Below are 26,744 nucleotides of genomic sequence, written 5' to 3'. Positions count from 1 at the left end.
ATCATCACCTGTCACTCAGGCATCAGATACATTTCCTGCCTTGTAATTACCCTTGTCAAAACTGGCAATGTTTACCGCCTGCTTCCTTTTGTATGCCCTTGGGAGGGAAGATAAAATCACCACCACGCTGCAGGCTTGGAAAGGTTAAGCGAGATTCTCCCTCTTCAGCTAAGTGGAAGATTGCTCATTTAATAATGCTTTTCTGTGTGATGGCTGCCATGTAAGACTCTGTTATCCTCCCCCCCACACACACACACATGCTGTCTTTCTAAGGATTTGTCAGAGTTGGGGGGAGGGTTGTTTGTTTTTGTTTTTTGCAAGAAAGGATTTCTTCCTTTTGCTCTTCTTAATATCTTTTTCATGAAAAGCAAGATGTATGTTCCTGTGTTGTGTGGGGTGTGTGCGCTTCAGATGAAAACTAGTATGCCTGACCTGCCATATTCAAATAAAATTGCTAGGTCCCATCTTCTCCCAGGTGGGGGGATTGGGGGGCATTCTGGGAAGGGGTGGGGCCATCCCTGATGTGATGATATCATGCAGAGTGACATCATCATGTTGGGGACACAGTGCTGTGTGTGCACTCCCCCCCCTTCCCCCAACCATTTAAATGGATGTGGTCAAAGCGGGCACCACACTCACCTGCCCTACGTGCTGCGAATTCGCTGCTTGCAGGACAGGTGCACATGGCCCCCACTTGAAAAGAGTGGGTGCCTCGTGTGCCTGCCCTGCAAATCACGAATTTGTGTTGTGCAGGGCAGGAGCCAGCGCCCCCTGCTTGTAAAGAGTGTGTGCTGCATGCACCTGCCCTGCAAGTCACAAATTCACGGCTTGCAGGGAAGGAGCCAGTGGTCCCCGCTTGGAAAGAGCGGGCGCTGTGTGAGCTGCCCTACAAGCTGCAAACTCACGGCTTGCAGGGCAGGCACGCATGGTGCCCACTGTTTTCAAGCAAGGCCATGGACGACTGTTGGAGTGGGGCTTCCCCCGCTGGCCATTTGGCCAGGTTCTGGGGGGAGCCCCAAAAATCAGGGGATCCCCACCCCCACCTGGGGACTGGCATCCCTATATTCAAAGTGCCTAGTCCCCATAGTTAAAAGAAGTGGTGGTGATGAAATTATGCCGCATTTTAGTACTTTTTTAACCCCGTCCTTTTTTCCAGGAGCTCAGGGCAGCCTTCATGCTTTGCTCCCTTTTACTCCCTTTCTATTCTCCGTCACACGGTTGTGAGGATAAAATGGAGGAGAGGTGAACAATGTTCCCTCTAAGCTCCACAGTGTTGTGAGCAGAAATTCTACCTTGTGAGCGAAAAAAGCCAGTAGTATTAAAAATGTGAGTGAGCCTACATTTGGCTATCACTTTTTTCAAGCGGGGGCTGTGTGCACCTGCCCTGCAAGTGGTAGATTACTTCCGTAACCTTGTAAAAATCTCAGAATAAATTTTTAAAATTATATTTAAACTATATTTTAAGAGTAATTTAAACATTATAAGAGAAAACAGAATCAAGTTAAATTTCACGTATCCCTTTCCATTTGTCTTCCGGAGAACAGGTCTACCCACCCCTTGCCACTATATTGGTAGACTTGGCCTCCAGAGAACAGCTCTACCCACCCCAGTCCCCACTATATTGGTATACCTGGCCCCGGAATGTCGCCTTGTGCTGAGTCTTAGAAAACATAACAGCACTTAGGGGTGAAAAAAAAATCTTGCAGTCTACTTTGTTTTTTTGGGTTTTTTAGTGAGGTATGATAGCCAGCATTACAGGTCAAGTATAACAGAAGAGGAACAATCACTGTCAGAAGGCTGCACAACAAACAGGAAGTTGCATAAACATTATCAACCTGTCCAAACTACTTATTATTTAAATATTTTAATCCCACTTGTCCCTGTGACTCAAGGCAGCTTACAGATCATACTGAAAAGTATAATAAGGGTGTGCAAAAAATAAATAAATATTTTTTCCGGCTCCATGGTAGCCTATGGGGACCATTATAGACAATAGGCCCCATAGGCTATAATGGAGAATCCATCTGGGGTGGCTGTTTTTTGAGGCAGAAACATCAAATTTGCAGCATAGATTCTGGTGCCTCTCCTCAAGAACTCCCCTGGGTTTCAAAAAGATTGGACCAACGGGTCCAATTCTATGGATTCCAGAAGAAGGTGCCCTTATCCTCCATAGTTTCGAATGCAGGGGAAATGCCTTGTGAGCAAAAACATCAGAAACAGAAATGCCACGTGCTGCCTGTTAAAATTTTGTGCACCAGTTTCCATAGCACATCTTAGAGGGAACTATGGCAGGTGAATGATGTAAGCTGCTTTGTATCCCCATTGTGGAGAAATGCCGGGTATAAATGAATTAAATAAAATAAGCAGGGGTCATTTCGTAGAAAAAGAGTAATTTAAGAGTAATTTAAGAGTATGTTTCATTTATTTATTGTATGGGTTAAAGTGTTTCTCATTTTGGATCCCCGCAATACATCCATTATGAGAGACCTTGTGTTTTTTATTTGGGTGTTTTTTGGTGGTGGTAAAACATGATCTCAGCCTGTATCCATAGTGTGATGTAGAAACACCCCCTCTTTTTTGGACAGATGTTTTATACCCCAATTATCTCCAAATTAAAATGGGCTCCAAGATTGCCAGGAAAACATGCTAATTAGTTGCATCTCAGGAAGGAGCAGCTGTGCCTTGTGCGTTATCTCACACCCATTATCTATTCAGATCCAATACACTTCCTACCCCCTGGTGAGTTAACCGTCTGATGAGTATCCAGCTAAGTGGCAGTTCTTAAGAAAGCACCTTGTCTCCTTGATAGGTAGCTATTCTTTTTCCTACTTTTCCTTTTGTGTTCAACAGCAAATCTCTGGCTAACTGGCCCGGTTCAAAGTTAACTTCCAGTTAGTTAGTTGGTGACATGGAATTCTGGATCTGAGGCTTGACTGACGAAGAATTCATAAGCAAAATTGTGCCTCTGCATGCGTGCTTGGGAAAAGGAAGGTTTCTCCTCCTGGGGGAAGCTGAAAATCCACTAGTCGAGGGACATGCGGCCCATCATGTTTCTTATCTAGAGATGTGTAGGTGGATGCAAATTTTTAATCTTGTTTTGGGACAATAGGATTAGTAGCTGTCATCAATGAGGAGCTAGAAAAGAAAAAGAATAATTATGTTTTTTTCTGTTGGTTACTTTTTTAAGTTGCCTGTATCTGTTGAAGCTTCTGTTTCTGTGTGTTTTCTCAAAAAAATGTATTTTTTTCTGGTTTAAATGTTTTACGTTAAGGTAGTTCTGGGATGGGTTTAGACACTCAATATTTCAGATTGGAAAAGGAGGAGGTATTGGATGTGGCTGGGATGACCCTACTTCTAGAGTGTCACATCACCTGCATCGGGAGTCCACCTTCCTACACAACCTCTGCAGTAACAGGAATATTATCAGGGGGCTGGTGGTGAATAAACTCTGATAAACCCAGAGGAAAGTGTAGTTGCAATTTGTAAGGCCCTGTGTAAAAAGAGAGTGGTTCAGGTGGGCACCAAAATAGTCCAAAATAAAATGTGGCCAGGGAGCTAGAGACACCTGCTTTCACCTCCACAATGGCTTGATACTTGCACAGATTCACCCCCATGAATAATTTTGTTTCTGGCTGGGGGAAAAGATTATTGAACTTTATCTGCAGACTAATTTATGGACCCTTTTGCATGAACTGGTAAACTTACAATATTTTTTTTATGGGAAGAAACCATATGGGAAGGGCCTTTAATTGGGAAATGGAGATCTTCTCTTCCTAGGAGATGGGCTGGCTTGTGTGCGTGTGCAATATCAGATAACCTGCGTATGTGCAAAACTTGATTTAATAGACACAGCCATCACTGTCTTTTTAATCTGTTTTATTTGTACCCTGTCCTTCCTACAAGGACCATAGGACAGCATACAGGAGATGCTCTTATTTTAGCTAGCTGATGTCATGATTAGAGTGTTGGACTATAAGATTTGGGAGACCCAGGTTTGAATCCCTGCTGTGCCACAGAAGCTTACTGAGTGACTTTGGACTAGTCACATATTCTCATCCTAGCTTACCTCACTCTCACTGGGTTGTTATGAGGATGAAATGGAGATCAAGAGAATGATGTAAGTAGCTTTGGGTCTTCATTGAGGAGAAAGGCTAGGTATAATCTTCCTTCAGCTTTGAGAGGTAGGTTTGGCTGAGAGACAGCAGCAAGCCCAAGGTCACTAAGTGATCCTTCACATGGAGGGCCATTTAATAGTGTATTTTAACAACAGAAGCTCTATGTATAGAACCTTATCACTTGGATAGAAATACAGGTGATTCTGAGAAATAATTCCGTGTGCTTTTCAATATGGGGGAAGGGCAAGGTATGCTGCCTAACTGGCTCCCTTGCTTGTGCCTATGATCCCACCGGTGGGTGGCTGGAACAGGAATCTGCTGCTGCTGAGCTACCAAATGAGCTTTCTGCCGAATGCAGAAAAGCCATTTGTGTGTGCAAAGCAGAAAGCCTATTTTGCTTTTTCTGTCTCCCTCCCAGCCCTCCTTAGCACAAGGGAAATGTGTTAAACCTACTTTAGGGTGCAAATGAATCAGTGGGTTTTTTTTCCCTCCTCAAATAAAAAAGAAGTAGCGATATTCACCTGCTATCTTCAATCAGCGGTGTTGCCCCAGCAGATGGTTCAGAATTTATTTTTAGCTTTTCTTTTGGTTTCCATGGCATTTAGTTCTCTGCAGGGATTCCCCTTGGAGGAAGAAAGTGGGTGGCCAGTTGTTAAGAGGAAGATGAGTCTGCCGGCTGATTGCACAACTGGAACATCCTTGGATTCCTTGCCGCATTAGATGGGTAGTAGCAACTGATCTCATGCCTAATGTGCTGCAGGTATAGGCTGTTTCCATCTGAGGATGTTCAGCCATTCAGCTGCAGTTTCCATCTGTTGGCTGCATGAGTTCAGGTAGTGCTTACAGAACCCATCAATCCAGATGCTGTCTTAATGTCTTCCACTGTGCTTACCAGCTGCAAGATTTCCTGAAAACAACTATGCCTCCATAATTCGTTGGTGCATTTTATTAGATCTCAACTCTAATGGAAGAACAGAAGAGACGTCCTTTATCTTTGACCGGTTGTCAGGCTTGAGCTTCAAGAAGACTTAAATAACCCTTGGTTCCAGCCAGCGGTTTATCAAACTGTAGTCCGACGAGCCCTGGGGTTCTTGACAAGGTTATCAGAATAGAGCAGGAATTGCAGTGCGGCCATTGATGGATATAAGGAGAAGGCCATTGATGGATATAAGGAGAAGCACGTTTCTTTTAATCCAGATACAGCCTTCTGGGCTAGATAGCCATTTTGTGTATGTCGCCATCCAGGACCATAGGCTGGAATCCCTCTCTCAACTCCTTACCCCCCCCCCCAGGTACCTCAAGTTCTGTTCCTCACCCCGAACACGCATGTATGGTGTGAACAAGATTTCTTCATTAAAACACTGTTTATAGCGGCACAAGCTTTTGTAGATCATAGCCCATTCCAGCAGGTGGACCCAGTGAAGGGGGCTCTAGGTTCCGGGCATCTTCTGCCTCCATAACTCTGTTGGTCTTTAAGGTACTGCAAGGCTCCTTTCCATGTTTGTTGCAGCCAATTAACACAGCCTGTCCCCTTTGGAATTAGTTGACTCTCTGATCAGACAGCTGCTGGTGAAAGTTTCACAGAGCAGCATGATGGCGAGAATCCTTGGGGCAAGGATTGCCTCCTTTTTCTCTGGCAAAGACTAACAAGTCTGTCATAATGGACTGGCTGGCTTCTCTTTTGCTGCATTTCAGGGCCAAGGAAAGCTCCAGCTGTTCACTTTCCGCAGGGTGTGCACCTGTTAAAAGCTTAAAGACTGTGTCAAGAAACCATCGGTAACCTTTCTTGGCATTGTGTGCCATGCAGCCTCTGTAGAGAGAGTGCCATGAAAACTGCCCCAGTCTTCTAATTAAAAACTTACAGAGCAGCTTGATTGGAATCAACAGTACTCTCTGTGGCGATTAGAAGCTTTTGGTCCATTGCTCTAAACTGGCCTGAGAATTAGTGTAGGAAGATTATTGTTTTTCTATTATTTGTTTAGAAAATGCACTTTATGCAGGGCTTCCTTTGAAACTGTCTGGAAACTTCAGCTCATCCAAAAGGCAGCACACAGGCTATCTTCAGAGGCCAGATATAGGGAACCTGTCCCTCCTGCACTTAAAGGGCTGCACTGCCCGCTGTGATTAAACCATAGAGTTTGGGCCAAATCCTAGAGCATTGTCCTGATGCGATGATGTCGTTTTCCGTTTTGCACCAATAGGCCTCAGTTTTCTATCTGAATTGTATTACTGTATTCCACAATCTCAGCACCTGAGTTAAATTTAAGATGGTGTTGTTGTTCAGTGCCTGTTATAAATCATGCATGAGCCTTTTTATACTGTGTTGAGGAGGGGGGTTGATGTATTTGATTTCATGCCACAAAGAAAATCTCAGCTGTATGCAAAGCAACTAGATGTGCACAGTCAGTCTTGTCTTAAAATGCTAACAGAAGTGCCCACGGGATACCTTGACCTTTAGAGGCAATATTTGTGTGACTTTCTCAAGTCTGCTAAATGTTAAGCCCTTAATATATGACGGGGGCCGGGGCTTATAGATGCCTGGAGAATGGGACCATGGCTCAGGCATCCCCTGCATGTCACAATGGGTAGAAAGGTGATGGGACATTACCAAGGCTGCTTTCACATGGCCAGTTTTCTCTGCGTGGACACCAGGATGTCTCCATTGTTTTGAGGAGTGTGTGTTCTTTCCCAGCATATTTGGGCCTCCTGGAGCCCTCTTCCTTTGAGCCAGATCAAAGGAAAAACCTCCTGTAATCTCACTTGAAGGAGGAAGTGTGGGGCAGCTGTGGGTGGAGCATCCTTACAGCTTTTTTTTGGGGGGGGGATGGTTGGTTGAACTCCACCTTCAAAATGGGTGGAGCTAAGCTCTGTATTTCCTCCCATCCTTTAGCCCTGGCTCCAACCTGGTGGAACTCTTTGCTGAGTAACATCTGTGCCCTGCAGGATATACTACAATTCCACAGGGCGTGCAAGGCAGAGATGTTCTGCCAGTCATTTGGTTGAGGACAGTGAGGGTCCTGTCTTGGCACTCCCATCCTCTTCCCCCTGCCCCCATGAGACAGTGGCACTCTTAGGATGTTAGCGCCATCTATAGCGAATTAGATTATCGGATTGGTCTGGATGCTTTACTGTTTTATCTGATTATGCTGTACACCGCCCTGAGTCTGGTCCTACTGGGGAGGGTGGTTAATAAATTCAATAAAGAAATAAAAATAAAGAAATAAAAAGAGCCCTGCTGGATCCGACCAGTGGTCCATCTAGTCCAGCATCCTGTTTCTCACATCAGCCAACTAGTAAGACCAACAAATAGGGAATAGAGGGCAAGGTCTTCCCCTGATGCTGCCTCCTTGCACTGGTATTCAGAGGTTTGCTGCTTCTGACTGTGGCGTTTCCCTTTAGTCACCATGATCAGTAGCCATTGATGGAACTCTTCTCCATGAATTTGTCTAATCCCGTTTTCAAGCCATTTAATGCTTGGAGTCATGGCCATCGTTATGTGCCCTGGCAGTGAATCCCACAATTTAATTACTTGTTAAGTTAAAAAAACATTTCTTTTTATCTTTTTATTTCTTTCTAACTGGGTCCCCGTTGAGGAGAAAAGCAGAGTATAAATGAAGTTAAAGAGAAATAAAACGGAGCTCTCAAAGGGCTATTTTAAGGACTGCAAGAATGTAATATGCGTTGAGCCCTTTGAACCTGGAATGCGTTATGCAAATATTAAATATTCAACACTTCGTGTAGCCATTCACACAGGTGCCTTTGTAGTATGCTTCCTTTCGTTTGCCTTCTAAAATTGTGCTTTTAATCTCCTGGATCTGCACGCAACAAGGGGGATGCCACCTCTGACTCCCCAGTGCTCTTTGATGTAATCTTTTTCTTTAACTGGTCCCTGAAGGCACTGAGGGGTTTTCAGCGCTAGCTTTTACTTGGCAACTGCCTCCCTCCAGTGCTTTGTATCTGCACAAAATCAATTAGAGCCCCTGCCCTGCTTGTGCTTGTTAACAAAATCCACCACTTCCTGCTATTAATTGAAAAAGGCTATTTGAAGACCTGGCTGCACAACTGATAAACATGCCTTGAAGGTTAGTCTCAAGACTGCAGCAATATGCAGAGTGAAGCAAAGTATAGGCCCAACTGGAGAGGGTATGGTGGTGGAATTGAGCTGAGAGTAACACAAACTTATTCTTGTTTCGAGACGCAGCTGCAGATCGTAATGGATTTTCCTTTCCCTGCATGTCCTACTCCTCTGATGAGTGATCTTTGATTCTGCATCACTCAGAAATATGTTGTAGTGTAAGGATTAGAGTATCAGAGAAAGGCTGAGAAGATCTGGGTTTAAACCCCTACTTGGCACAAAACTCTTAAAGGCAGCAGCCACACTTTATTGATTGATTGATTGATTGATTTCCTTCATTTCCTTTCTCCCTAATGGGAACCCAGAGTGGCTTACATCAGTTTTACTCCCACAACAACACTGTGAGGTAGTTAGGCTGAGAGTGTGTGACTGGCCCAAGGTCATCTGGTGAACTTCAGGTCAGAATGTGGATTTGAACCCGGCTCTTCTAGTCCAGCTCTCTAACCACTGCACTACATTAAACCACTGACCTTGAGCTCATGGGAGGAAGATAATGGATCACTAGAAAGGTTATTTTATTTATATTTGGCATTGCATAGCAATGAAGAATGTGATCTGGCAGTTGGGAAATCCAGTTCCAAATGTTGCCCCAACCACAAATTATTGGTAGGTTCAGACATCCCCCCCCTTGCAACTGCAACAAGGAGGAGTAAAAATATAGATGGTAACTAGTGCTTATGGTCACAGGTATAAAATAAAGAATTATTGGTGGTCATTTTGAGGGGAGGAGGGGAAAAAGGGAATGGGGAAAGAAACATTTGATGTATGGAGGTATGTAATATATGCTATAGAAGGGGAAATAGAAAGGCAAATAGAAGGGGAAGTCATGGAAGTAGTGACAGACTTCACGTTCCTGGGATCCCAGATCACCGCAGACTGTGACAGCAGTCATGAAATTAAAAGACGCCTGTTCCTTGGGAGGAAAGCGATGGCGAACCTAAACAACATGATAAAAAGTAGAGACATCACCCTGCCAACAAAAGTCCGCATGGTCAAAGCAATGGTATTTCCAGTAGTCATGTATGGCTGCGAGAGTTGGACTATAAGGAAGGCCGAGCGCCAAAGAATAGATTCTTTTGAACTATGGTGCTGGAGAAGACTCTTGAGAGTCCCTTGGACTGCAAGAAGAACAAATCAGTCAATCCTCAAAGAAATCAACCCTGACTGTTCCCTGGAAGGCCAGATAATGAAACTGAAGCTCAAATACTTTGGCCACCAAATGAGAAGGGAGCACTCACTGGAGAAGACCCTGATGCTGGGAAAGATTGAAGGTCAAAGAAGACGGGGACGGGAAAGGATGAGATGGTTAGACAGTGTCATAGATGCAATGAACATGAAATTGAGCAAACTTCAGAGGACTGCAGAAGACCGGAAGGCCTGGCGTGATCTGGTCAATGAGGTCGCGAAGAGTCGGACTCGACTGTGCGACTGAACAACAACAACAAATATATGCTATATTATGTATTGTTTGAGTTATATGGAAGCAGGATTAAATACTTCAATAAAAATTGGGGGGGGAGTTGGTAACTAGTATGGTGTCATGACTAAAATTAGGCAAGGGCTGGCCTGGGTTCAAATCCACATTCAGCTGTGAAACCAATTGCAATGTAGCTTAGACTTTCTCATAACTTACATCGCAGGGTCATTGTGAGGGTTTTTTTTTTTGGGGGGGGATCATATATGTTGCTGTGATCTCCATAGAGAAACAGTGAGATCAAACATGTAATAAAACATTGACAGCATTGTTGTGAGGAAGATTCTGTGATGTCTTCAAGCAGTGCCTGGACAAACACTGGTCAGGGATGCTTTTAGACTGATCCTGCATTGACTAGATGGTTGGATTCTTCCAACTCTTATGATTTTATGGTTCTATTCTATGATTCTAAGTGCTTTGAACACACTAATGCTTAATTTATTACAATAGTGTTTTTTTTCTTGAGCTATCTCTGCTTTGCAAGGCATTGGTGGCTTTTTGCAGTTCACCTGCTCTTGGCTTCTGGCACAATCTGGATGGCTTGCATGGATAGTTCTGGTGGAAGCGGAATCAGAATTGCCAGAACAGAACTAGGGATGGTTCTAAAATTCTTCCCCATCTGAATTTCTCCCTCAGTTTGGGAATCCCACATGACAGATTTTGTTTGCAAAGTGGCAGCCACACATTAGCAATCCAGTATTCTTCTCTTTTTGATTTCTGGACTTTGTTCAGATTACTAGGCATGTACAGTTTGCTGCAGTTTTGAATTTGCATCATCCCTCCCCCCCCCCCCCCCCCCCCCTACGTTACCATTCTGCTGGGCCTACCACCTGGTTTAAATTGGAGAATTTCTAAAATGAATTTTGTGCATGATCAGTTTGCCCTAGCTTTCTGTTCATATATTTTTTCCCGTCTTATAAATGTTCATAAGCACTGATGTGGGGGGGGGGGGGAGACTCTTGATGTGAGAATTTTGCACAGTGTTTGAACAATTGTGGATGAACATATTCTGAAATTTAGTTTTAGGAACCTGTAAACTGGAAGGCATGCAGAGTAGATTACAGGTAAGCACTACACCATGGAATGATAGTGAAACAGGATAGAAATTCCCCCCTAGCAAGAACATCAGTATCGTGATGAATTCCATTTCCCACAAATCCTCACTGATAGCCTAAGAAGTCTGTGCCCCAAATCCCCATGTGTCTTTTAGATGTACTGTGATTTCCTCGGTTTCTGCTAACCCATCCAAAACTGCCATTTGCTGATGCCATCATGCTCTGTATCTGCTTTCTAACTCAATGGCCTAGGTGATGTATGTTGCTCTGACAAGAACTCTCATGAGCCCATAAAGCTGCCTTTAGACTGAGTCAGACTATCACTGTCTTTTCTAACAGGCTCCAGGATCTCTGGTTGAGGTCTTTCACATCACTCTATCCTTTTAGCTAGAGATGCCAGGGTATGAACCTGGGACCTTCTGCATGCAAAGCAGATGCTTCACCTCTGAGTCACCTCTCTTCCTGCCTTACAGTATTGCCTTATGTGCATACGGAGAAGGAGATGGCCATTTAGAGAAGAACAGCTAGATATGAGTCTGGTAGCTCCTTAGAGACCAGTAAGATTTTCAGGGTCTGAGCTTTCGAAAGTCAAAGCTCCCTTCATCAGATCCCCAGAGTTTTGACCCTCGAAAGCCTAAGCCCTGAAAATCTTCTTGGTCTCTAAGGTGCTCCTGGACTCAGGAGCTGTTCTCCTGCACCCCAACAAGGCTACCCTCTGAAATGATCTTTGAAGAGACTCACCCTCAGATTGGAGGGGGGAGACCCTACACCCACACGCCTGTGCAGGGGTCATTTTGTAGAAAAAGAGGTGTAGGAGCTCATTAGCATAACTTGTTTGCATATGCCACACCCCCTGACATCACCGGAAGTGTGTCAGAAGGCAACACCCACCACTCAGGCTCCACTGGACTGTTTTGGATTGCTAGCTATTGGGGGGTGGGGAACGTGCAGATCTGTCCTCACAGAGGAGGGAGAGCTTGTACCTGAATAAAACTTGGTCTTAAAGTTGCCACTGGACTGTTTTGGATTGCTAGCTATGGAGGGGGGGACACACGCAGATCTGCCCTCACAGAGGAGGGAGAGCTTCTACCTGAAGGCAGGATGGGGGGAGGGGGCTCTGCAACTTACCTGGCTGCTTCTTGCTCTGACTGAGGGCTGCTGGGAGCAGGGGGCAGGGCTTGTTGCACATGCCCGCCCCCTGGGTTCCTTACTGCCGGAGCTCCGCTCCTGTGTGCTCCTGCAGGAAATGACCCCTGCGCCTGTGCCTGCCGAGTACCTTTACCCACCTTCAAGTAAATCAGTGCTTTGCACTTCCTCCCTCCCTCCATGTTTTCTGTCTCCTCACAATTTTGTATGAAGGGGGCTTGTCCGATCCTTGTCCAGTGCCAGGGATTTAACCTGGGACATTCAGCATGCTAAGGCTTGTCTCTGCCTCTGAGCTGTGGTCTCTTCCTGCGACATTACTCCATCCCCAAATGCAAGGAAAGATAGGGAAAGGTTTTGGCCTTTCACGGTATCTGAAGAGTCCGCTTCAGTCATTCCTTTTACTTTTGCTGGGCTGCTGGCAGGCTGGAGGCTGCTTTTTTATTAGACAGCATTCCAGCTTTGTTCAAGCAGATCATGTCTTTGGGAACAAAAGGAGTTCCATGTCGTGCATCCTTGATTAGCCAAGCGACAAGCCCTTAACCTTTTACGGGACTGTAAATAATAGTGGTTGCCTCCTCGATAGCCTTTTGCTGTTACAGCAGGCAGCTGATTAATTGCTGCTGGCCTGCTCCACCAAGCGGCAAGGGGAAGGGAGCTGTGATTCCCTTCCAGAGGAGGCAGAAGGGATTGCTGGCAGAGGTGGCATAGAATAGGTAGCACAGCTGTGTGTATCCCAGCTTCAATCTGGCTCTACTCCTAGGCCAGGCTGTGCAGTACACACACAGGATTCTTTGGGGGTGAAAATATGGTGAGGGGCGTCCTCTATAAACTACCCTTCAGGAGAGGTGATCTTGGGGCTAACAAGTGGGGATATGAACCTCAGTCTCCCAGAGGGGCTGCAGTGGCTCAGAGGTTAAGACGCTGACCTGCAGACCGGAAGGTCTGTAGTTCGGCAGTTTGAGACCCTAGTGCCACGTGACGGAGTGAGCTCCCGTCTCTGGCCCCAGCTCCTGCCAACCTAGCCGTTCAAAAGCAAGAAACTGCAAGTAGATAAATAGGTACCGCTTCGGTGGGAAGGTAACAGCGTTCTGTGCACCTCAGCATTTAGTCATGCTGGTCACATGACCGCGGAAATGTCTTCGGACAGCGCTGGCTCTTCGGCTTGGAAACAAAGATGAGCACCGCCCCCTAGAGTTGGATTTGACTGGCTTTTGAGCAAGGGAAACCTTTACCTTTACTTTTACTCCCAGAACTTAATTCCTGGGTATATTCAGGCCGATTCAGATTGGGATCATGACATTCCGGAGGAGGAGGAGGCTTTAAATTCCACCAGGGGCTGTTTATGTGACCTGAAATGACCCTGGGGAGCCATTGCTACATGTGAGTGTCCTCACTGCAGCAAATTGTGGCTTTGTGTGGCCATTTCAGGTCAGGAAACAGAGGGGGCTTATTCCCCCTCCATCTTCATGTCATGATCCTGGTCTTGATTGGGCTCTCACACATCTATTAAGTTCCCTTTCTGACTTATGGCGACCATGTGAGTGACACTAAGGCTTTACCATGTGTGAATTGGCTCCTTAGTTACTGCTAGGTCCATGAAGACAGTGCTAAGCTACGTGGACCAACATTCTGACTTGGTATAGAGCAGCTTCAGATGTTTTAAATGAATGCAAGACAAGTAAATCTACCTACTCACTGTTGTCCCTCCATGTCGGCAGCACCGTCTCATTTTATGCAAATAGGGTGGTCAATCAGAAGCCATCTTCCTCAAAGAAAGTGCAAGCATAGTCTTTCCTGTTGGTTCCCACTCTCTCCTCCTCATCAGGTAGAGAGGCTGTGCCTGTTTTCTTTTTTTAATTCAAGGAAAAACCTATGCATTTTTGCACAAAATGTCTCTCAAATGAAACTTCCCCTTGGGGGCATGTTTGTTTGGTGCTCTTCATCCTGGTCAACAACAACCTCAACCTAATGCTTTTCTATGAGGACCAACCAAATGGCAGCCTAGTGGGCAAGTTCACACCTGCCGGGGGATTTCATCTGTGTTCATCCCCGGCCTCTCTGTGACTGTGGCATTGGACTGTAGCATTGGTGCTGGCTGTGCAGTCCACATAGCTGGCCCACTCTGTTTTGTGTTTGCTGATAACATGGGCGTAGGCTGATATAGCATCACAGGAGGGAGGAGATGAAAATGGAGATCTGCAAACAAAGAGAGATCAGTCAAGCAGCTTGGGCTCCCCTCCAGGCATGAATAAGAACATAAGAACATAAGAGATGCCAATGTTGGATCAGGCCAAAGGCCCATCCAGTCCAACACTCTGTCACACAGTGGCCAGAAATACCAGTGCCATCAGGAGGTCCACCAGTGGGGCCAGGACATTAGAAGCCCTCCCACTGTTGACCCCCCCCAGCACCAAGAAGACAGAGCATCACTTGCCCCAGAGCCCCTATCTATACCTTGTGCCTAATAGCCACTGATGGACCTCTGCTCCATATGCTTATCTAATTCCCTTTTGAAGCTGTCCATGCTTGTAGCCGCCACCACTTCCTGTGGCAGTGAATTCCAAGTGTTAATCACTCTTTGGGTGAAGAAGTACTTCCTCTTATCCGTTCTAACCCAACCGCTCAGCAAATAAAACTAACTTGAGCATGGTATTTGGAGGGATGTGCTGTTTCCCTACTCCATTTACTGCTGTCTCCTGCACAGTGGAGATTTACTGCTTTTGCTATAGCAGAACTGTCTCTGTAACTCTAAAATAAGCAGGCTGAACACTGGAAAGCAGAACCTTTATTTCCCATTTGTTTTTACAGATTTTAAAACATATTTTCTATTTTATTTTAGTTTATTCAAGAAAAGTGTTGCTTTTATGCCAGGCCTAGCAACCATTTAATTGTGTTTCCCCTGCTCACAGCTACTGTGGATGTAGCTATTCTACTGGTCCTTGGCAGAAAGATGTTTGACAACATAACCTACAGTTTGAACAAGATAACTAAAGTTTGACCTGTTGAGTCCTACATTTTGAACAAGATAACTAGAGAATGTGCCCTACAACTGTCTAGCAGTTTCCTTCAAACTCTTCTGACCGTGAGGCCAGATTAATACATGAGCATTCATTTCTCCATTAACAATTTAAGAAGAGCCCTGATGGGTCAGATCAGTGGTCCATCTCATCCAGCATCCTGTTTCACGCTGTGGCCCTGGAGTTAAAAAAAAAAAATCACAACCAAAGGCCACTTAATAACTTTATTAAGATCAACGAAAACATCATTGAATATGTGCATGGGCACAACAGTGAGAACCACAGATTTGAAGACCAGAGAGACTTGCATCTATGTAGTGGGCAGTTTGGGGTGGGATTGGAACATTGGTTTTGATGAGCAGAACTGGGGCGGGAGGAGTGGATAGTGATGGCTTGGCTCTGGATTAGAGCTGTGATTCATAACCAGGACCATAAGGCTAATCATGAGCTAAAAATGTAGGGAGCATTACAAGTTTGGGGAGCAAAGGCATCATTTGGAAATTTTTACACAGTGCCATCCCCCTGCATAAAAGAGGAGATGGATTGACTCAAGGAAGGAAGCCATGGCCCTCAGTTTGCAAGACCTGAGCAAAGCTGTTAATGAGAGGACATTTTGGAGGTCAGTAATTCATAAGACTACCATAAGTTGGAAGTGACTTGATGGCACAATACAAACACACATCCCCCTACTTGGAGTGGCTTCTGACATCCAGAAGAGGAACAGTTGTCTCATCCCTCCTTGAGGATAAAATCCTGGATCCTATATTTCCCCCAAGGCCCATTACAGAAGATATACAAAGTAAATAGGAATCAAATGTAACATTAATGAGCTGGCCCATGGTTATTGGGCTCAACTGTCTCATGGAATGTGTGCCTGATATCAATTGTTGCCTTATCTGGGTTGCTCTTTTTATGTCCAGATTTGGACACGTCACTTGGAGAACGTTCACTGATGATGTTGTGTACTTGTTGGGTGGTAGTGGATTAGTTAAGAATGTGACCAATTTGCTGTCCGTGGTCCTGAATTAATGTTCCTTCTGCAATGAGACCAACTGCACCATCCTAAACTGAGTTACAACCTAGGTTACATCCTAAACTGAATTACAAGCATCCTAAATTTAGTAACATTGAACGTGTCTGACTTAGAAGGGCTTAACACTGCTTAAGGTGGAATTGCAGCTTCCTTATATCTCCTCTCTTCCCTGCCCCCAGTCTTATTTTGACGAAACCAGAGCCTGATATTTTTGTCAGTTTTTTGACGTGGCTGTGTGTGTTTCTCACAGCTACTGGAGACAATAGCATCTAAAATGTGAAATTAGGACCTAATTTTATAGTCCCATATTTCCTCTGAGTAATGCACTGTGTCTCCCACTGGAGTAAATTTAGCTTATGGCATCATACATGTACTCTGTTCAAGAGGTAGGTATTTATCAATGAAGAAGAAATTATTCATCAACGTTCTGAAAAAGAGGTCAATAGAAATATTAAGTGATCATGTAAAATACATCACACGAACCTGCCTTGTAATGAATTAGACCATTGTTCTGTTAAGGTCAGTTATTGGTAGTAGCTCTCCCAGATTGGTAGCGGCTCTCGCAGGTCTCAGACAGAGGTCTTTCAACCTATTACCTGGTACTTTTAACTGGCGATGCCAGGGATTGAACCTGAGACCTTCTGCATGCCAAGCAGATGCTCTGCCACTGAGCCACAGCCCTTCCCATCATCATAATCATTCAAACTGTCATGGCATCCCTCCTTTCTGATTGGCTGGAGATGGGCCATTCTTCTGATCTAGCAAGGCAATTCTTATAATTAAAAATAATTTACATCACTAGTCTTCCTTTGTGTTCAGTATCATATTTCCTGAACACACACGTGAACCTGCCTTATACTAAATCAGACCATCAGTCCTTCAAGGTCAATATTGCTTACTCAAACTGGCAGTGGCTCTCTGGGGTCTCAGGTGGAGGGCCTTCCTATCACCAACTGCCCGGTTCTTTTAAGTGGAGATGCCAGGGACTGAACCAGGGACCTTCTGCATACCAAGCAGAGGCTGTTTCACTGAGCCATAGCCCCTATATTTCAACATCAGAAAGAACAGTCATTTTTTATGAATTCAAATCCTGTACAAATAAAAATGTAAAGCCACCCCCACACCTTTGTTTAAGAATTTAGTAGGGTTTGTGGCTGCATCTAAGAACTCAGGAAATAGGGAATCTAGGTCATGTCAGGATTCATAACTGCCTACATCTCCAGCTTGGTGTCTTGCCTTTCTCTGTGTAGAAATGCTTATGCTCTCATTTTTACTTTCAGAAATCTGCTTCCACTCCAACCCAGTCAATTTTTCCCAATGCTGTTCCCCCTTATCACTGAAGAGCAGAATAAAATGTTTTAAAAACATAAATGCATAGGGTTGGGTCTAGTGGAACAGATTTCCAACAGCAGAATAGGACTTTCTCACCTCCCTGATCTTGCTGCAGCTCAAAGCTGTCCCCCAAATGCCGCTCCTGGGGGTAGGGAATTCCTAGGAACAGCATGAGGAATGACTCTGCAGTGAAAGGAGGAATTCAGCAACAATCTTTTTGTGGATATCTACCATTACATCTAAGCCATAATGTGTACACTGACCCTTCGTGGACATGCACTTCTCTACTGTCCAGGATTTTAATGACAACACTGCTCAAATATTGACATAGATACTGCAGAGAGGGGTTTTCACACGAACGAGAATCTCTGTAGCAAGGCTGTGGTTCTCAGCAATATCAATATAATGACCTGTACAAGTGAAATTCTCCATTTAGGTTAGTTACCATGCAGTCCAAAACCATTTACCCTTCTAAGTCCATTGAAGTTTATGAGCTTAGAAGGGATGACTCTGCTTAGGAGGAGTGCACTTCCAGGTTCTCTCCTCACTGTTAGATTTGCAGTATGGGAGCCAGTAGAGCACATTCTCCTTCCAGTAGTTGTTGGGTCATGCCTCAGGCCACATGGGTGAAGCCCATGTTTCAGTTCCTCCCATAGGCTACTTTTCCTCTCCTGGAACCTGAGCCAGTGCTGGTGCTGGGAAGAACCTCCACATGCTTCCTGTTATGTGGTCTGGGGCTTTTCATGTTACTTGTTGTCTCCTGTGGCATAAACGTAATGTGGGAAGGTACCCTCTCATCACATTCATACCACCTCCAATTTCCTCCATGCTATTCTGTCTCTTCTCATTCCTATATGTAATCTAAGGGTACTTGCAGATTAAGAATAAGTGCCAACTATAAAGGTGTGTACCTGTAGCGTTACATCTGCACCTGGCTGTGACACATGTATACATGCTGGCCATTGTGGCTTCTTGCTGCATTTATGCCTGGTGGAACAGATATATTGAACTATTTCATGAATGTTGACAGGCACTGCATATAAGTTCCCTGTGTACTCTTAATCCGTGATGTGGTAAACAAGCCTCAGGCACCTACAGAACTACACTGGGAGGTTTTGTGCTGAGAGTGCAGAACATAACTTTAAACAAAATCAATAACGCATCTGTACCTTTGTACTGCAACTGATTATCTCCAGACACTTGATAAATAAAAAATGGCACTCTTGACAGAAAAAGTTTACAACTTCTAATATCGTTTTGTATCTCAACTGCCACTCCTTTTACGTATGATGCTTCCCAAAAGTGGCACCTTAGCAATTTATACAGATTAACAAATGTGTTACTGGAAAGAGTCAGGAGAGTTTGAAGGCTTAGAATCAGAATGGATGAAACTGAAGGTCAACTACAGATCTATAGCTCCCCAGCACTGACTGAAGGCCCACTGAAATAATCTACTACAGTACTTCTTGAGGAAGATCTCTGGCAAATCTCATATCCTGCTCGTGTCAGATATAGCCTAGCATTGGTAAAAAGTTTCAGCCCTCATAATGTTATCCTAGATATCAGCTGACTACTTGTGGTGTTAAACCATTCAAATTCCTATTTCTGCTCCATCTTTTCTTTTAAACTGTTCTCTGGTGGGAATGAGTTAGGAATTCATGTATACTTAAGATCAGTTACATACACCATATTATCAATTTCCCCCATATTTAAATTCTTGCTGGGGAAAAATGGCAGGTTTTCATGGGGAAAAAATGTTTCTGTTTTGCTAACTTTTTTATACTTTATTTTTTAAGGTGGAAAAATTTGCCAAATACTTGGATCCCAATGATCTGGGCAAGATCAATTTCAAGGATTTCTGTCATGGAGTGCTTGCTATTAAAGGTAGGCATATTATATTTGTTGTTGCAGTTTTAATATGTGTTATCATTTCTTCCTTGAAGGAAGCTCAGGACAGTTAACATGGAACTTCTGGTGTCTTCCCATCCAGGTGTTACTTAGGTCCACACATCCTTAGTTTCATCAGGCCGATAGGAGTAGGTGCTCTCAGTCAAATGACTGGGACAGACATTCACCAGACTCTTATCTGTCTCTTATAATCTGTGGATTTAAAAGGAACCAATCTGTGGTACCTTGCAGTGGCCAAGACGGGGTCATGTTCCATCAGAGGGGAATATGGCTACCTGACCTGCGGACAAGGGAACACTGCTGGCACCCATTGTGCCAGTAAAATGCCACCCCTTCTGACCAAAGCATGAGTAAGGATGCTGCTCTGGTGCATGCCAACGTTAACCCCTAAAGAAATTCCCTGGCCCCCAGCGGTCCCTTTAAAACCATGACTCCAGTTGTTAGCAGGATGGTGCACCTGTAGGGTAGCCAGTCCAGGAAAGGAGGGGTGAGGAAGAACTTGAAATAATTCAGCCAGTGGGGGGAGGAGTATGAGAAACAGAGAGCTCTAGGGAGAACCTGGAGGAGGGCTAACAAATGAGCAGTGACATCATTCCATGGGGATATATTAAGGATGCAGTGAAATTCCTTGATACTACAACTGGCAGGCCCAGGGAATCATAGGAGTGTAAGAACAGCTGTGCTGAACCAATTGTCCATCTGAATCCAGCATCCTATTTCCAACAATGGCCAGCCAGATGTCTAAAGTGGAGCCAACAAGCGTGGCCTTCAGACTACAGCTCTTTCCTCTTGACTGTAGCCCAGCACCTGACGGTCAACCCATTCTTCATAAATCTGTCCAACCCACTTTAAATCCCTCTGAGCTAGTGGCTGTCGTCACATCTTGTGTCAGGCAGTTTCACAAGCAAACTTCCTATCTTGTTAAGAGGTACTTCCTTCTGTCTGTCTTCAGTGTACTGCTAATCAATTTTGTAGAGCGACCATGAGTTCTAGCATTCTAGCAGTACAAGAGAGGGAGAGAAGTTTCTCCCTGTCTACTTCCTCTACACTCTGCATCATTTTGTAGACCTTTGTCATTTCACCTCCCAGAAGCATCACCATTAAAAGCATGTATGATCCTGTGCTTGTGCCTTGACTTAAGAGAGTGGTAAGAACTGGGCTATCCTGCAGCTGCAAGGAGAATCTCTGCTCATTGTTCTGATAGCCGACTGAGACAAAATATACAAATAGAGAGAGAAGATAGTGTGTGTAAAAGGGAAGTATGACTCCAATTTTAATCCAGAAAAAAAATACAGTGCCTTGAGTTTTAAAAATCTGGGGAAGCTCTGGAGTAATGCTTCCTGAATTACTTGGTCTCTGCTAGTGTGATCATTCAGCCCCCCAAAGACCATTGCAGAAGAAGAAGAAGAGATTGGATTTATACCCTGCCCTTCACTCGGAGTCTCAGAGCAGTTTACAATCTCCTTTTCCTTTCCACAGCAAACACCCTGTGAGGTAAGTAGGGCTGAGAGAGTTCCTTCAAGAACTGCTCTTGAGAGAACAACTCTGAAAGGTCACACCAGCAGTTGCATGTGAAGGAGTGGGGAATCAAACCTGGTTCTCCCAGAATAGAGTCCGTGCTCTTAACCACTACACCAAACTTAACCACTATACCAAACAGGCTAAGAATAGCTCACTGTCTGTAGTCTTCTCAGCACAACATCAGGAGCCAGGTTATCAGTATATATGCCCACATGTGAAAAAGATACACCTAAACCTAATGAAAAATGGAGTCTTCATGGGGAAGGAGGGGCACTGTTGCTGGTAGTTCTAATCTGGGGCTAGATCAGGAATCTGGGAAGCACCTCTACAGACCTGCCTACGTGTTAAGGTGTGTTTAACAATCTTGGTCACAGAAAACAGGTCTCTTAAACAATAAGCTAGCCTGATTTCATCAGATCTCAGAAACTAAGCAAGATGAGAGACCACCAAGGCAGTCCAAGGTTGCTATGCGTAAGGAGGCAATAGGAAACCACCTCTGTTCATCTCTTGCTTTGAAAACCCTATGGGGTTGCCATAAATTGGCTGTGACTTAATGGCACTCCCCCCCCCACACACACACACCAATGTCAAAAGTAATTTTATGACTGACTGATTTCCAAGAGGGGCCTGAGAGCCAGTATGGGAGTTAGTGTCAGACTAGTCTCTCAGTCCCCCAGTTAGCAGTGAAGCTTCAGTGAGTGACTTTGGAACAGTCACACTTTTTCTCAACCCAGGCTAATTCACAGGGTTGTTGTGAGGATTAGATGGAGAACTGTGAACACTAGATGTGTGTAGAGAATGTGGTCAATGGAGATGTGCTTTCCATTGGCTGAATCAGGTCCTTATTTAGCTCCAGCAGTGTGTGGTCTGTACAGAAGCTGCTGAAATACACGTGTGTATACAATCCCGCACAAAATGTGGGTTGAATATTGCACCTCCGTTGTTTCTGAATCATAAGCCAAAAATCCCTTTGAGCATCTGCCTTGCTTTAGACATAACTCCCTCACAGGTTGTGCTTATGTGAACAAGCCTCTCAATATCTATGTTCTTATTATATATTTCAGCTTTTTCCTGCCTGACCATCTGTATCCTCATCATTTTTTAGCCCTTTTATGCCGAACAGTTTTCATTCTCATAAGTGAAATGTGCGTGTAGAAGGACTAGCGTGCCCGATTGCACAAGATGAAATTTTGGCACATGCCTTTAGGAGTGTGAAAAGTTGCCCCTGCTGAAATTCCCTCTTCCACAGGTCTTTAAAAAATGCGCACCCACAAGGACTTAAACTTACAATTTACAAAAATCCACAATGCAGCAGGACTCGGTGACCAAAATACATTAATTGAAACTAAAAGTTGAAGGAACCACAGCCCAGAGAGAACCAGCTAACCGCTGAACAGTATTTTTCCATGGAAAACTAGCTGGGAGCCAGAAAAGCAGAACTAAACCTGTAATTCTGCTTGACAGCTTCTTATAGGCCTAGTACGAAGTAATCTACAGAACAATGTGAGAATTCTAAAAAAGGTTCAGTGATATTGTTTGACTAAACTTCCCTTTTGAAATAGTTCCAAGCTTTCATGTATTCCATTGTATCCGTTAATTAGCTGTCCAGATTTTCTTGTATCTTTCTTTCTGTGGGAGACAACGGTGTAGTACTAAAGCGAAATATTTCAGGCCACTATCTTCCAACAAGCAATACGTCATTCTGCAAAGCATTGCATTCATTTTAGTAGGACAGTAAGGTCATTTACACGTGGGAGCTTTCCCTGGCTTGTAAAGTGGGGGATTTACCACAGGGGACAGACTGCAGCTTAGTGGTAGAGCATCTGCTTGGCATCTCTAGTTAAAAGGATCAGGTGGTAAGTGAAGTGAAAGACTTCTGCCTGAGACACTGGAAAGCTACTGCCAGTCTGAGTGGACAATACTGACCTTGATGGGTCAATGGTCAGATTCAGTACGCTTCATGGATACTTCTGTACACCTCCTGGGTTTGCCCTGTCTTTCCTTGTTTCTTGATCCCGGTTTGCTGTGATGTTTTGGAAAGATTGCAGCAAAGGGGGGGGGGTCACTCACACAGATGAGAAAATCCAGATTTTCCTTGTCACATCCACTTAATCACCATTTCCTCTGCCTCATTCCCTTGTGGCTGCCATTTCCTCAGTACCACTGGAGGGCTTTTTTAAAAAATCAGCCATTGGCATATCTGCCTATTAGGTTCTCTGGATTCCCAGCTTGTATTTGTTTTTTTTAAAGTAGGTATCTAGCCTTTTCAGTTGTAGAGATATAACGGTACAGACATATATGCAACAAAAGGAACTAAATAAAAGCTGGGAATTCTGAGAACATAATAGATTGCTATGATGTTTTAATGGTATATCAAATAGTGGCCACGGAGTCACTCAAGGCTACTTTGCAGCCACAGAGCAAGGGGCTGGGCCCGGAAAAGCCTGCCCTGTCTTCAGCTGTAGTGGTGGGTGGATGCTTAAGAAGCACACCTAAGATGCACAGTCTTCATTATGGTCCACTCCTCCCCTTTTCAGGCCATGCTGCCCACGCCCAGCTACTCTGTGGATGTTTAAAAAAATCAGTCCTCTGGTCACATGGGGCTGCTACAGAGAACTGGGATAGGGAAAATGTGGGGAAACCTGCCATGTGGAACCTCTGTTTCTGATGCGCTATATCAGCAGCTGCAGCAGCAGCAACAAGGAAACCAGGCAAGCCCTTCCCTGTGTGGAAAAACCTGCGTTTCGACAGTATGCAGAAACTAGCTCTTTAAATGCTATATATTACTTCTGAACTTTACAGAATGTCCATATTCTTATGTTAGAAGTTAAATGTTGTGATGCCCAGAGTAACATATGCCACTACAGAGCACATTAGAACTGATTTAAAGTAATTATTGACTATTTAATCAGAATGGATGCCCACTAGCATTGCTTTATACTCTTTCTGAATGTTGTTAAAGTGGATTTACAGTAACGATTGATTGACACAGTAATGAGATAATAAGGAGAACAAGAAAAACTGTGAAAAAGTGATGCTTAATATATGTCTTTAAAGAATCATAAAAAAGTGAACAAAAATAATAATATACATAATCATAGAAAAATATATTGATGGTGATCTCCGGAATGTCTTGCCGTTTCGAAGGAAGATCTTCTTCTGAACAAAGATGTAGGACAAAAAATGTCTCTCAGAAATTCATATCCTCTGCTGACGTCTCACAATTATCAAGGAAGATTTTATAGACAACTCACCAATGTTCATAACAGCTGTAATGTGTAGTAGAACCTGCCATAGGCTAAGTATGTTGGGAGACCGCTGAGCTGGGTACTTGGATGCCATACTGTACGGTACACCATCTGGATTAATGACACTCTGAGCGCTTTAATTGTAACTGGATTGATTGTTTTAATTGGTTTTAACTGTTTTATATGTACTTGGTGCTGGTGCCAAGCATTGTAAGCCACCCTGAGTCCGCTCGCAGGGAGGGCGGGATAAAAATACTACAAACAAATAAATAACTAAAATAAATAAAGTCCCTCAGTAAACAAGGACGCCACACATAGCATAGGCTGCCAATATTCTATATGTGGCAAAAGTGTTAGAAGTTTTTTTAAAAGCATGTCAAACATGGTGATAGGTAGAGGAAGGGTGGTTGCACTGGAACACTGCCTATGTTGATCCTTGGGCAGTGTGCACCCATTACTGGAATTTAATCCCAGATAAATTATATTGGATTTACCATATGAAACATTGGTCTTCGGCTAGTAGACACATTTGTCTTTCAAGCTAATACATTTATTAAAGTTGTGGGAAACTGTATGACCAGCTTCTAGTATTGAAAATGCTATTTCTCATTCCTGCCCCCACATGCTATGTTGCCAGGCACCAAGAAAATAGTAGACATCAAGCAAAAAGCAATCTATTGAGATGGCAAGACATGAAAAATATGAAGCCGTTGTGTTCTCTGTTGGCCGTGTATGCAGTAATCAGCATCCAATGGCAGTGTAAAAGTCTGTAATAAATTGTTATATGTATGTATATATTATATATAAGTAATTGAAAAAATATCCAGGATTCTTGTTGGCAGTTGGAACCTCATCATATTAAATTTAAGGTTTACAACTCTAAAACTTTCCCATGTTTCTTAATAATTAAATTAAGGTGACCAAGAGTTGAGCCTCCAAGGGAAATAGTCTTTTTTCACATAGCAGGGGAAACAAATGTTTAAGTCTTCCTACTGGAACTTTTCTGGATATAGTGCCCAATCCAGTGGTCACTGCTTAGTAACCATTTCTTTGAACTGCAGTTTACAACTTTGAACTTTACAATGGGGAGCTTTCCTAAACACAGAAACACACTGTGAGAGGCACAGAAGGATGCTGCTGCTGTTTCATTGTCTTGTCTTCGTCATCATCGTTTTTGTCTTTTTAAAAAAGTGGCACTCCTAGTCAATATATTGAAAACTGTGCTTGACTAATGGTCTGGCACAGATCACAACTGAATTATCATTTAGATAAACTTTTTATTCATTTAATTAGTTGTTATTTATTAAGGTGAATTACAAAATGTAGGTTACAGCATATAAAAACTACAACCAGAGAGCATAAGACATCCAATAAACAGTGCAATTAAACTAGAATTACAAAATTAGAAGATGAATACAGAAAACAGTCTGAGGCATGACATAATATAAGCAATGCGGAAAATGGATTACAAAAGCAGAAGGCAAAACATTAAGAGCAAGGTAGCCCATACACTAAACAGTACAAAAGGCTGCAATCCAACTCCCTTTATAAAAGTGTCCTCCTCAACCATGCCATTATACCGCAGCCATATTCTGATATAAAAATGCCCTCCTAAACATTTTGTTTTATGTATTTTGCAGGATATAGCAGCATGGGGCCTCCCTGACCCTGGAAGAGAGAGGAATCTTTCATTCTCTCTCTCTGTTAAAAGAATTCTTTTTTAAAAAAATAATAATTCCAGTCTGAGGAAAAATTTTCTGGAACTTGGACACCACATAGTAAACCTTGGGTGGTTTTAATTGTGATGGTGGAACACCCCCTTTTTCTGTAAGAAAGACCAGTTTTATGTAAGAATGGCAGCTGATCAAAAACTTCCTTTTTTAAAAGAGGGCATGTTAACCTCTAGGATTTGACAGTAAGATGGCTGACACAGCAGCCTGTCAGGAGTCTCCCTGAGGAAACCTGAGTTCAAATTGCCATTCATCCATGAAGCTCGTCCCCATCTCCAGACCTAGAAACTAGGGATACCTAGTTTCACACCCTACAAACTCCTTTTTAATATACATTTATTTTTATAGTTGAGGCTTTGGGGACTGCTTAGTCTTCTAGCCCTCAGTGAGAGCAATGCCTATACTCACTTGGCTATTATGAGGGTGATTATAGGCCTGAAGGAACCACACAGTAAGCTTGATGAAAATATCTAAGAAACAGGGTTGTTGTTTTTTTCAGCGGTATGCATGACTTGGTTGTTTCCTTGTTTTACTTTTCTCCAGCCCTCTCAGTATTATATTAACAAAGTTATTGGAGAGCTGGGGCCTGATAAAGTGTCTACAGTTACAAGGCAGCTTTCTTGTTTGACTGAACAGGCGGAACAGAAAGGCTTTTAACTTTTAACTGTTTTTGGAAGGAACATCACCCAAACCCTATGTACCTTCAAAATACCTGAAGTCCCTAAGGGACTCTGTGCCTAACCAGCAGACCTCCTTCCCCTTCTCCCACCAAAATCCAGCAACCTTCAACCCTGTCAGTTGGCAAGCAGTTAAACTTCCAACCTCCTTTTTTCCCTTTCAACATTTCAGCCCACTTTTTGAACATGATTGGCTGAGGGTCTTGGAGGGCAGAACTTGAAAGTGTCGGTCACAGTGATCTTTGGACAGTTAGTTGTTCCCTCTGTACCTAACCTACCTCACAAGAGTTATGAGGAGAGCCCCCTAAAGTCCTCTGAGCTCCTTGGAGATGGGATAATTAAAAGCAGCTTGG

At 43.7% G+C, this 26,744-nt stretch overlaps 1 protein-coding gene across 1 annotated transcript in view; it reads left to right on the top strand.

The window, feature by feature from the left end:
• The window catches only part of LOC107124590 (rab11 family-interacting protein 4-like), a gene marked incomplete at its 3' end in the record, with an annotated part of 256,480 nt that overhangs the window by 63,686 nt on the left and 166,050 nt on the right, over window positions 1–26,744 (top strand). Inside the window, exon 2 of the mRNA XM_015428080.1 lies at window positions 19,104–19,191. Coding sequence (XP_015283566.1) covers window positions 19,104–19,191 — 88 coding nt within the window. The remainder of the gene's footprint in view (window positions 1–19,103; window positions 19,192–26,744) is intronic.

Source organism: Gekko japonicus, unplaced genomic scaffold (genome assembly GCF_001447785.1).
Source record: "Gekko japonicus isolate JY-2015 unplaced genomic scaffold, Gekko_japonicus_V1.1 scaffold1091, whole genome shotgun sequence".
Taxonomy (NCBI): domain Eukaryota; kingdom Metazoa; phylum Chordata; class Lepidosauria; order Squamata; family Gekkonidae; genus Gekko; species Gekko japonicus.
Note: the sequence above shows the minus strand (reverse complement) of the source record. Positions and strands in the feature narration are given on the sequence as shown.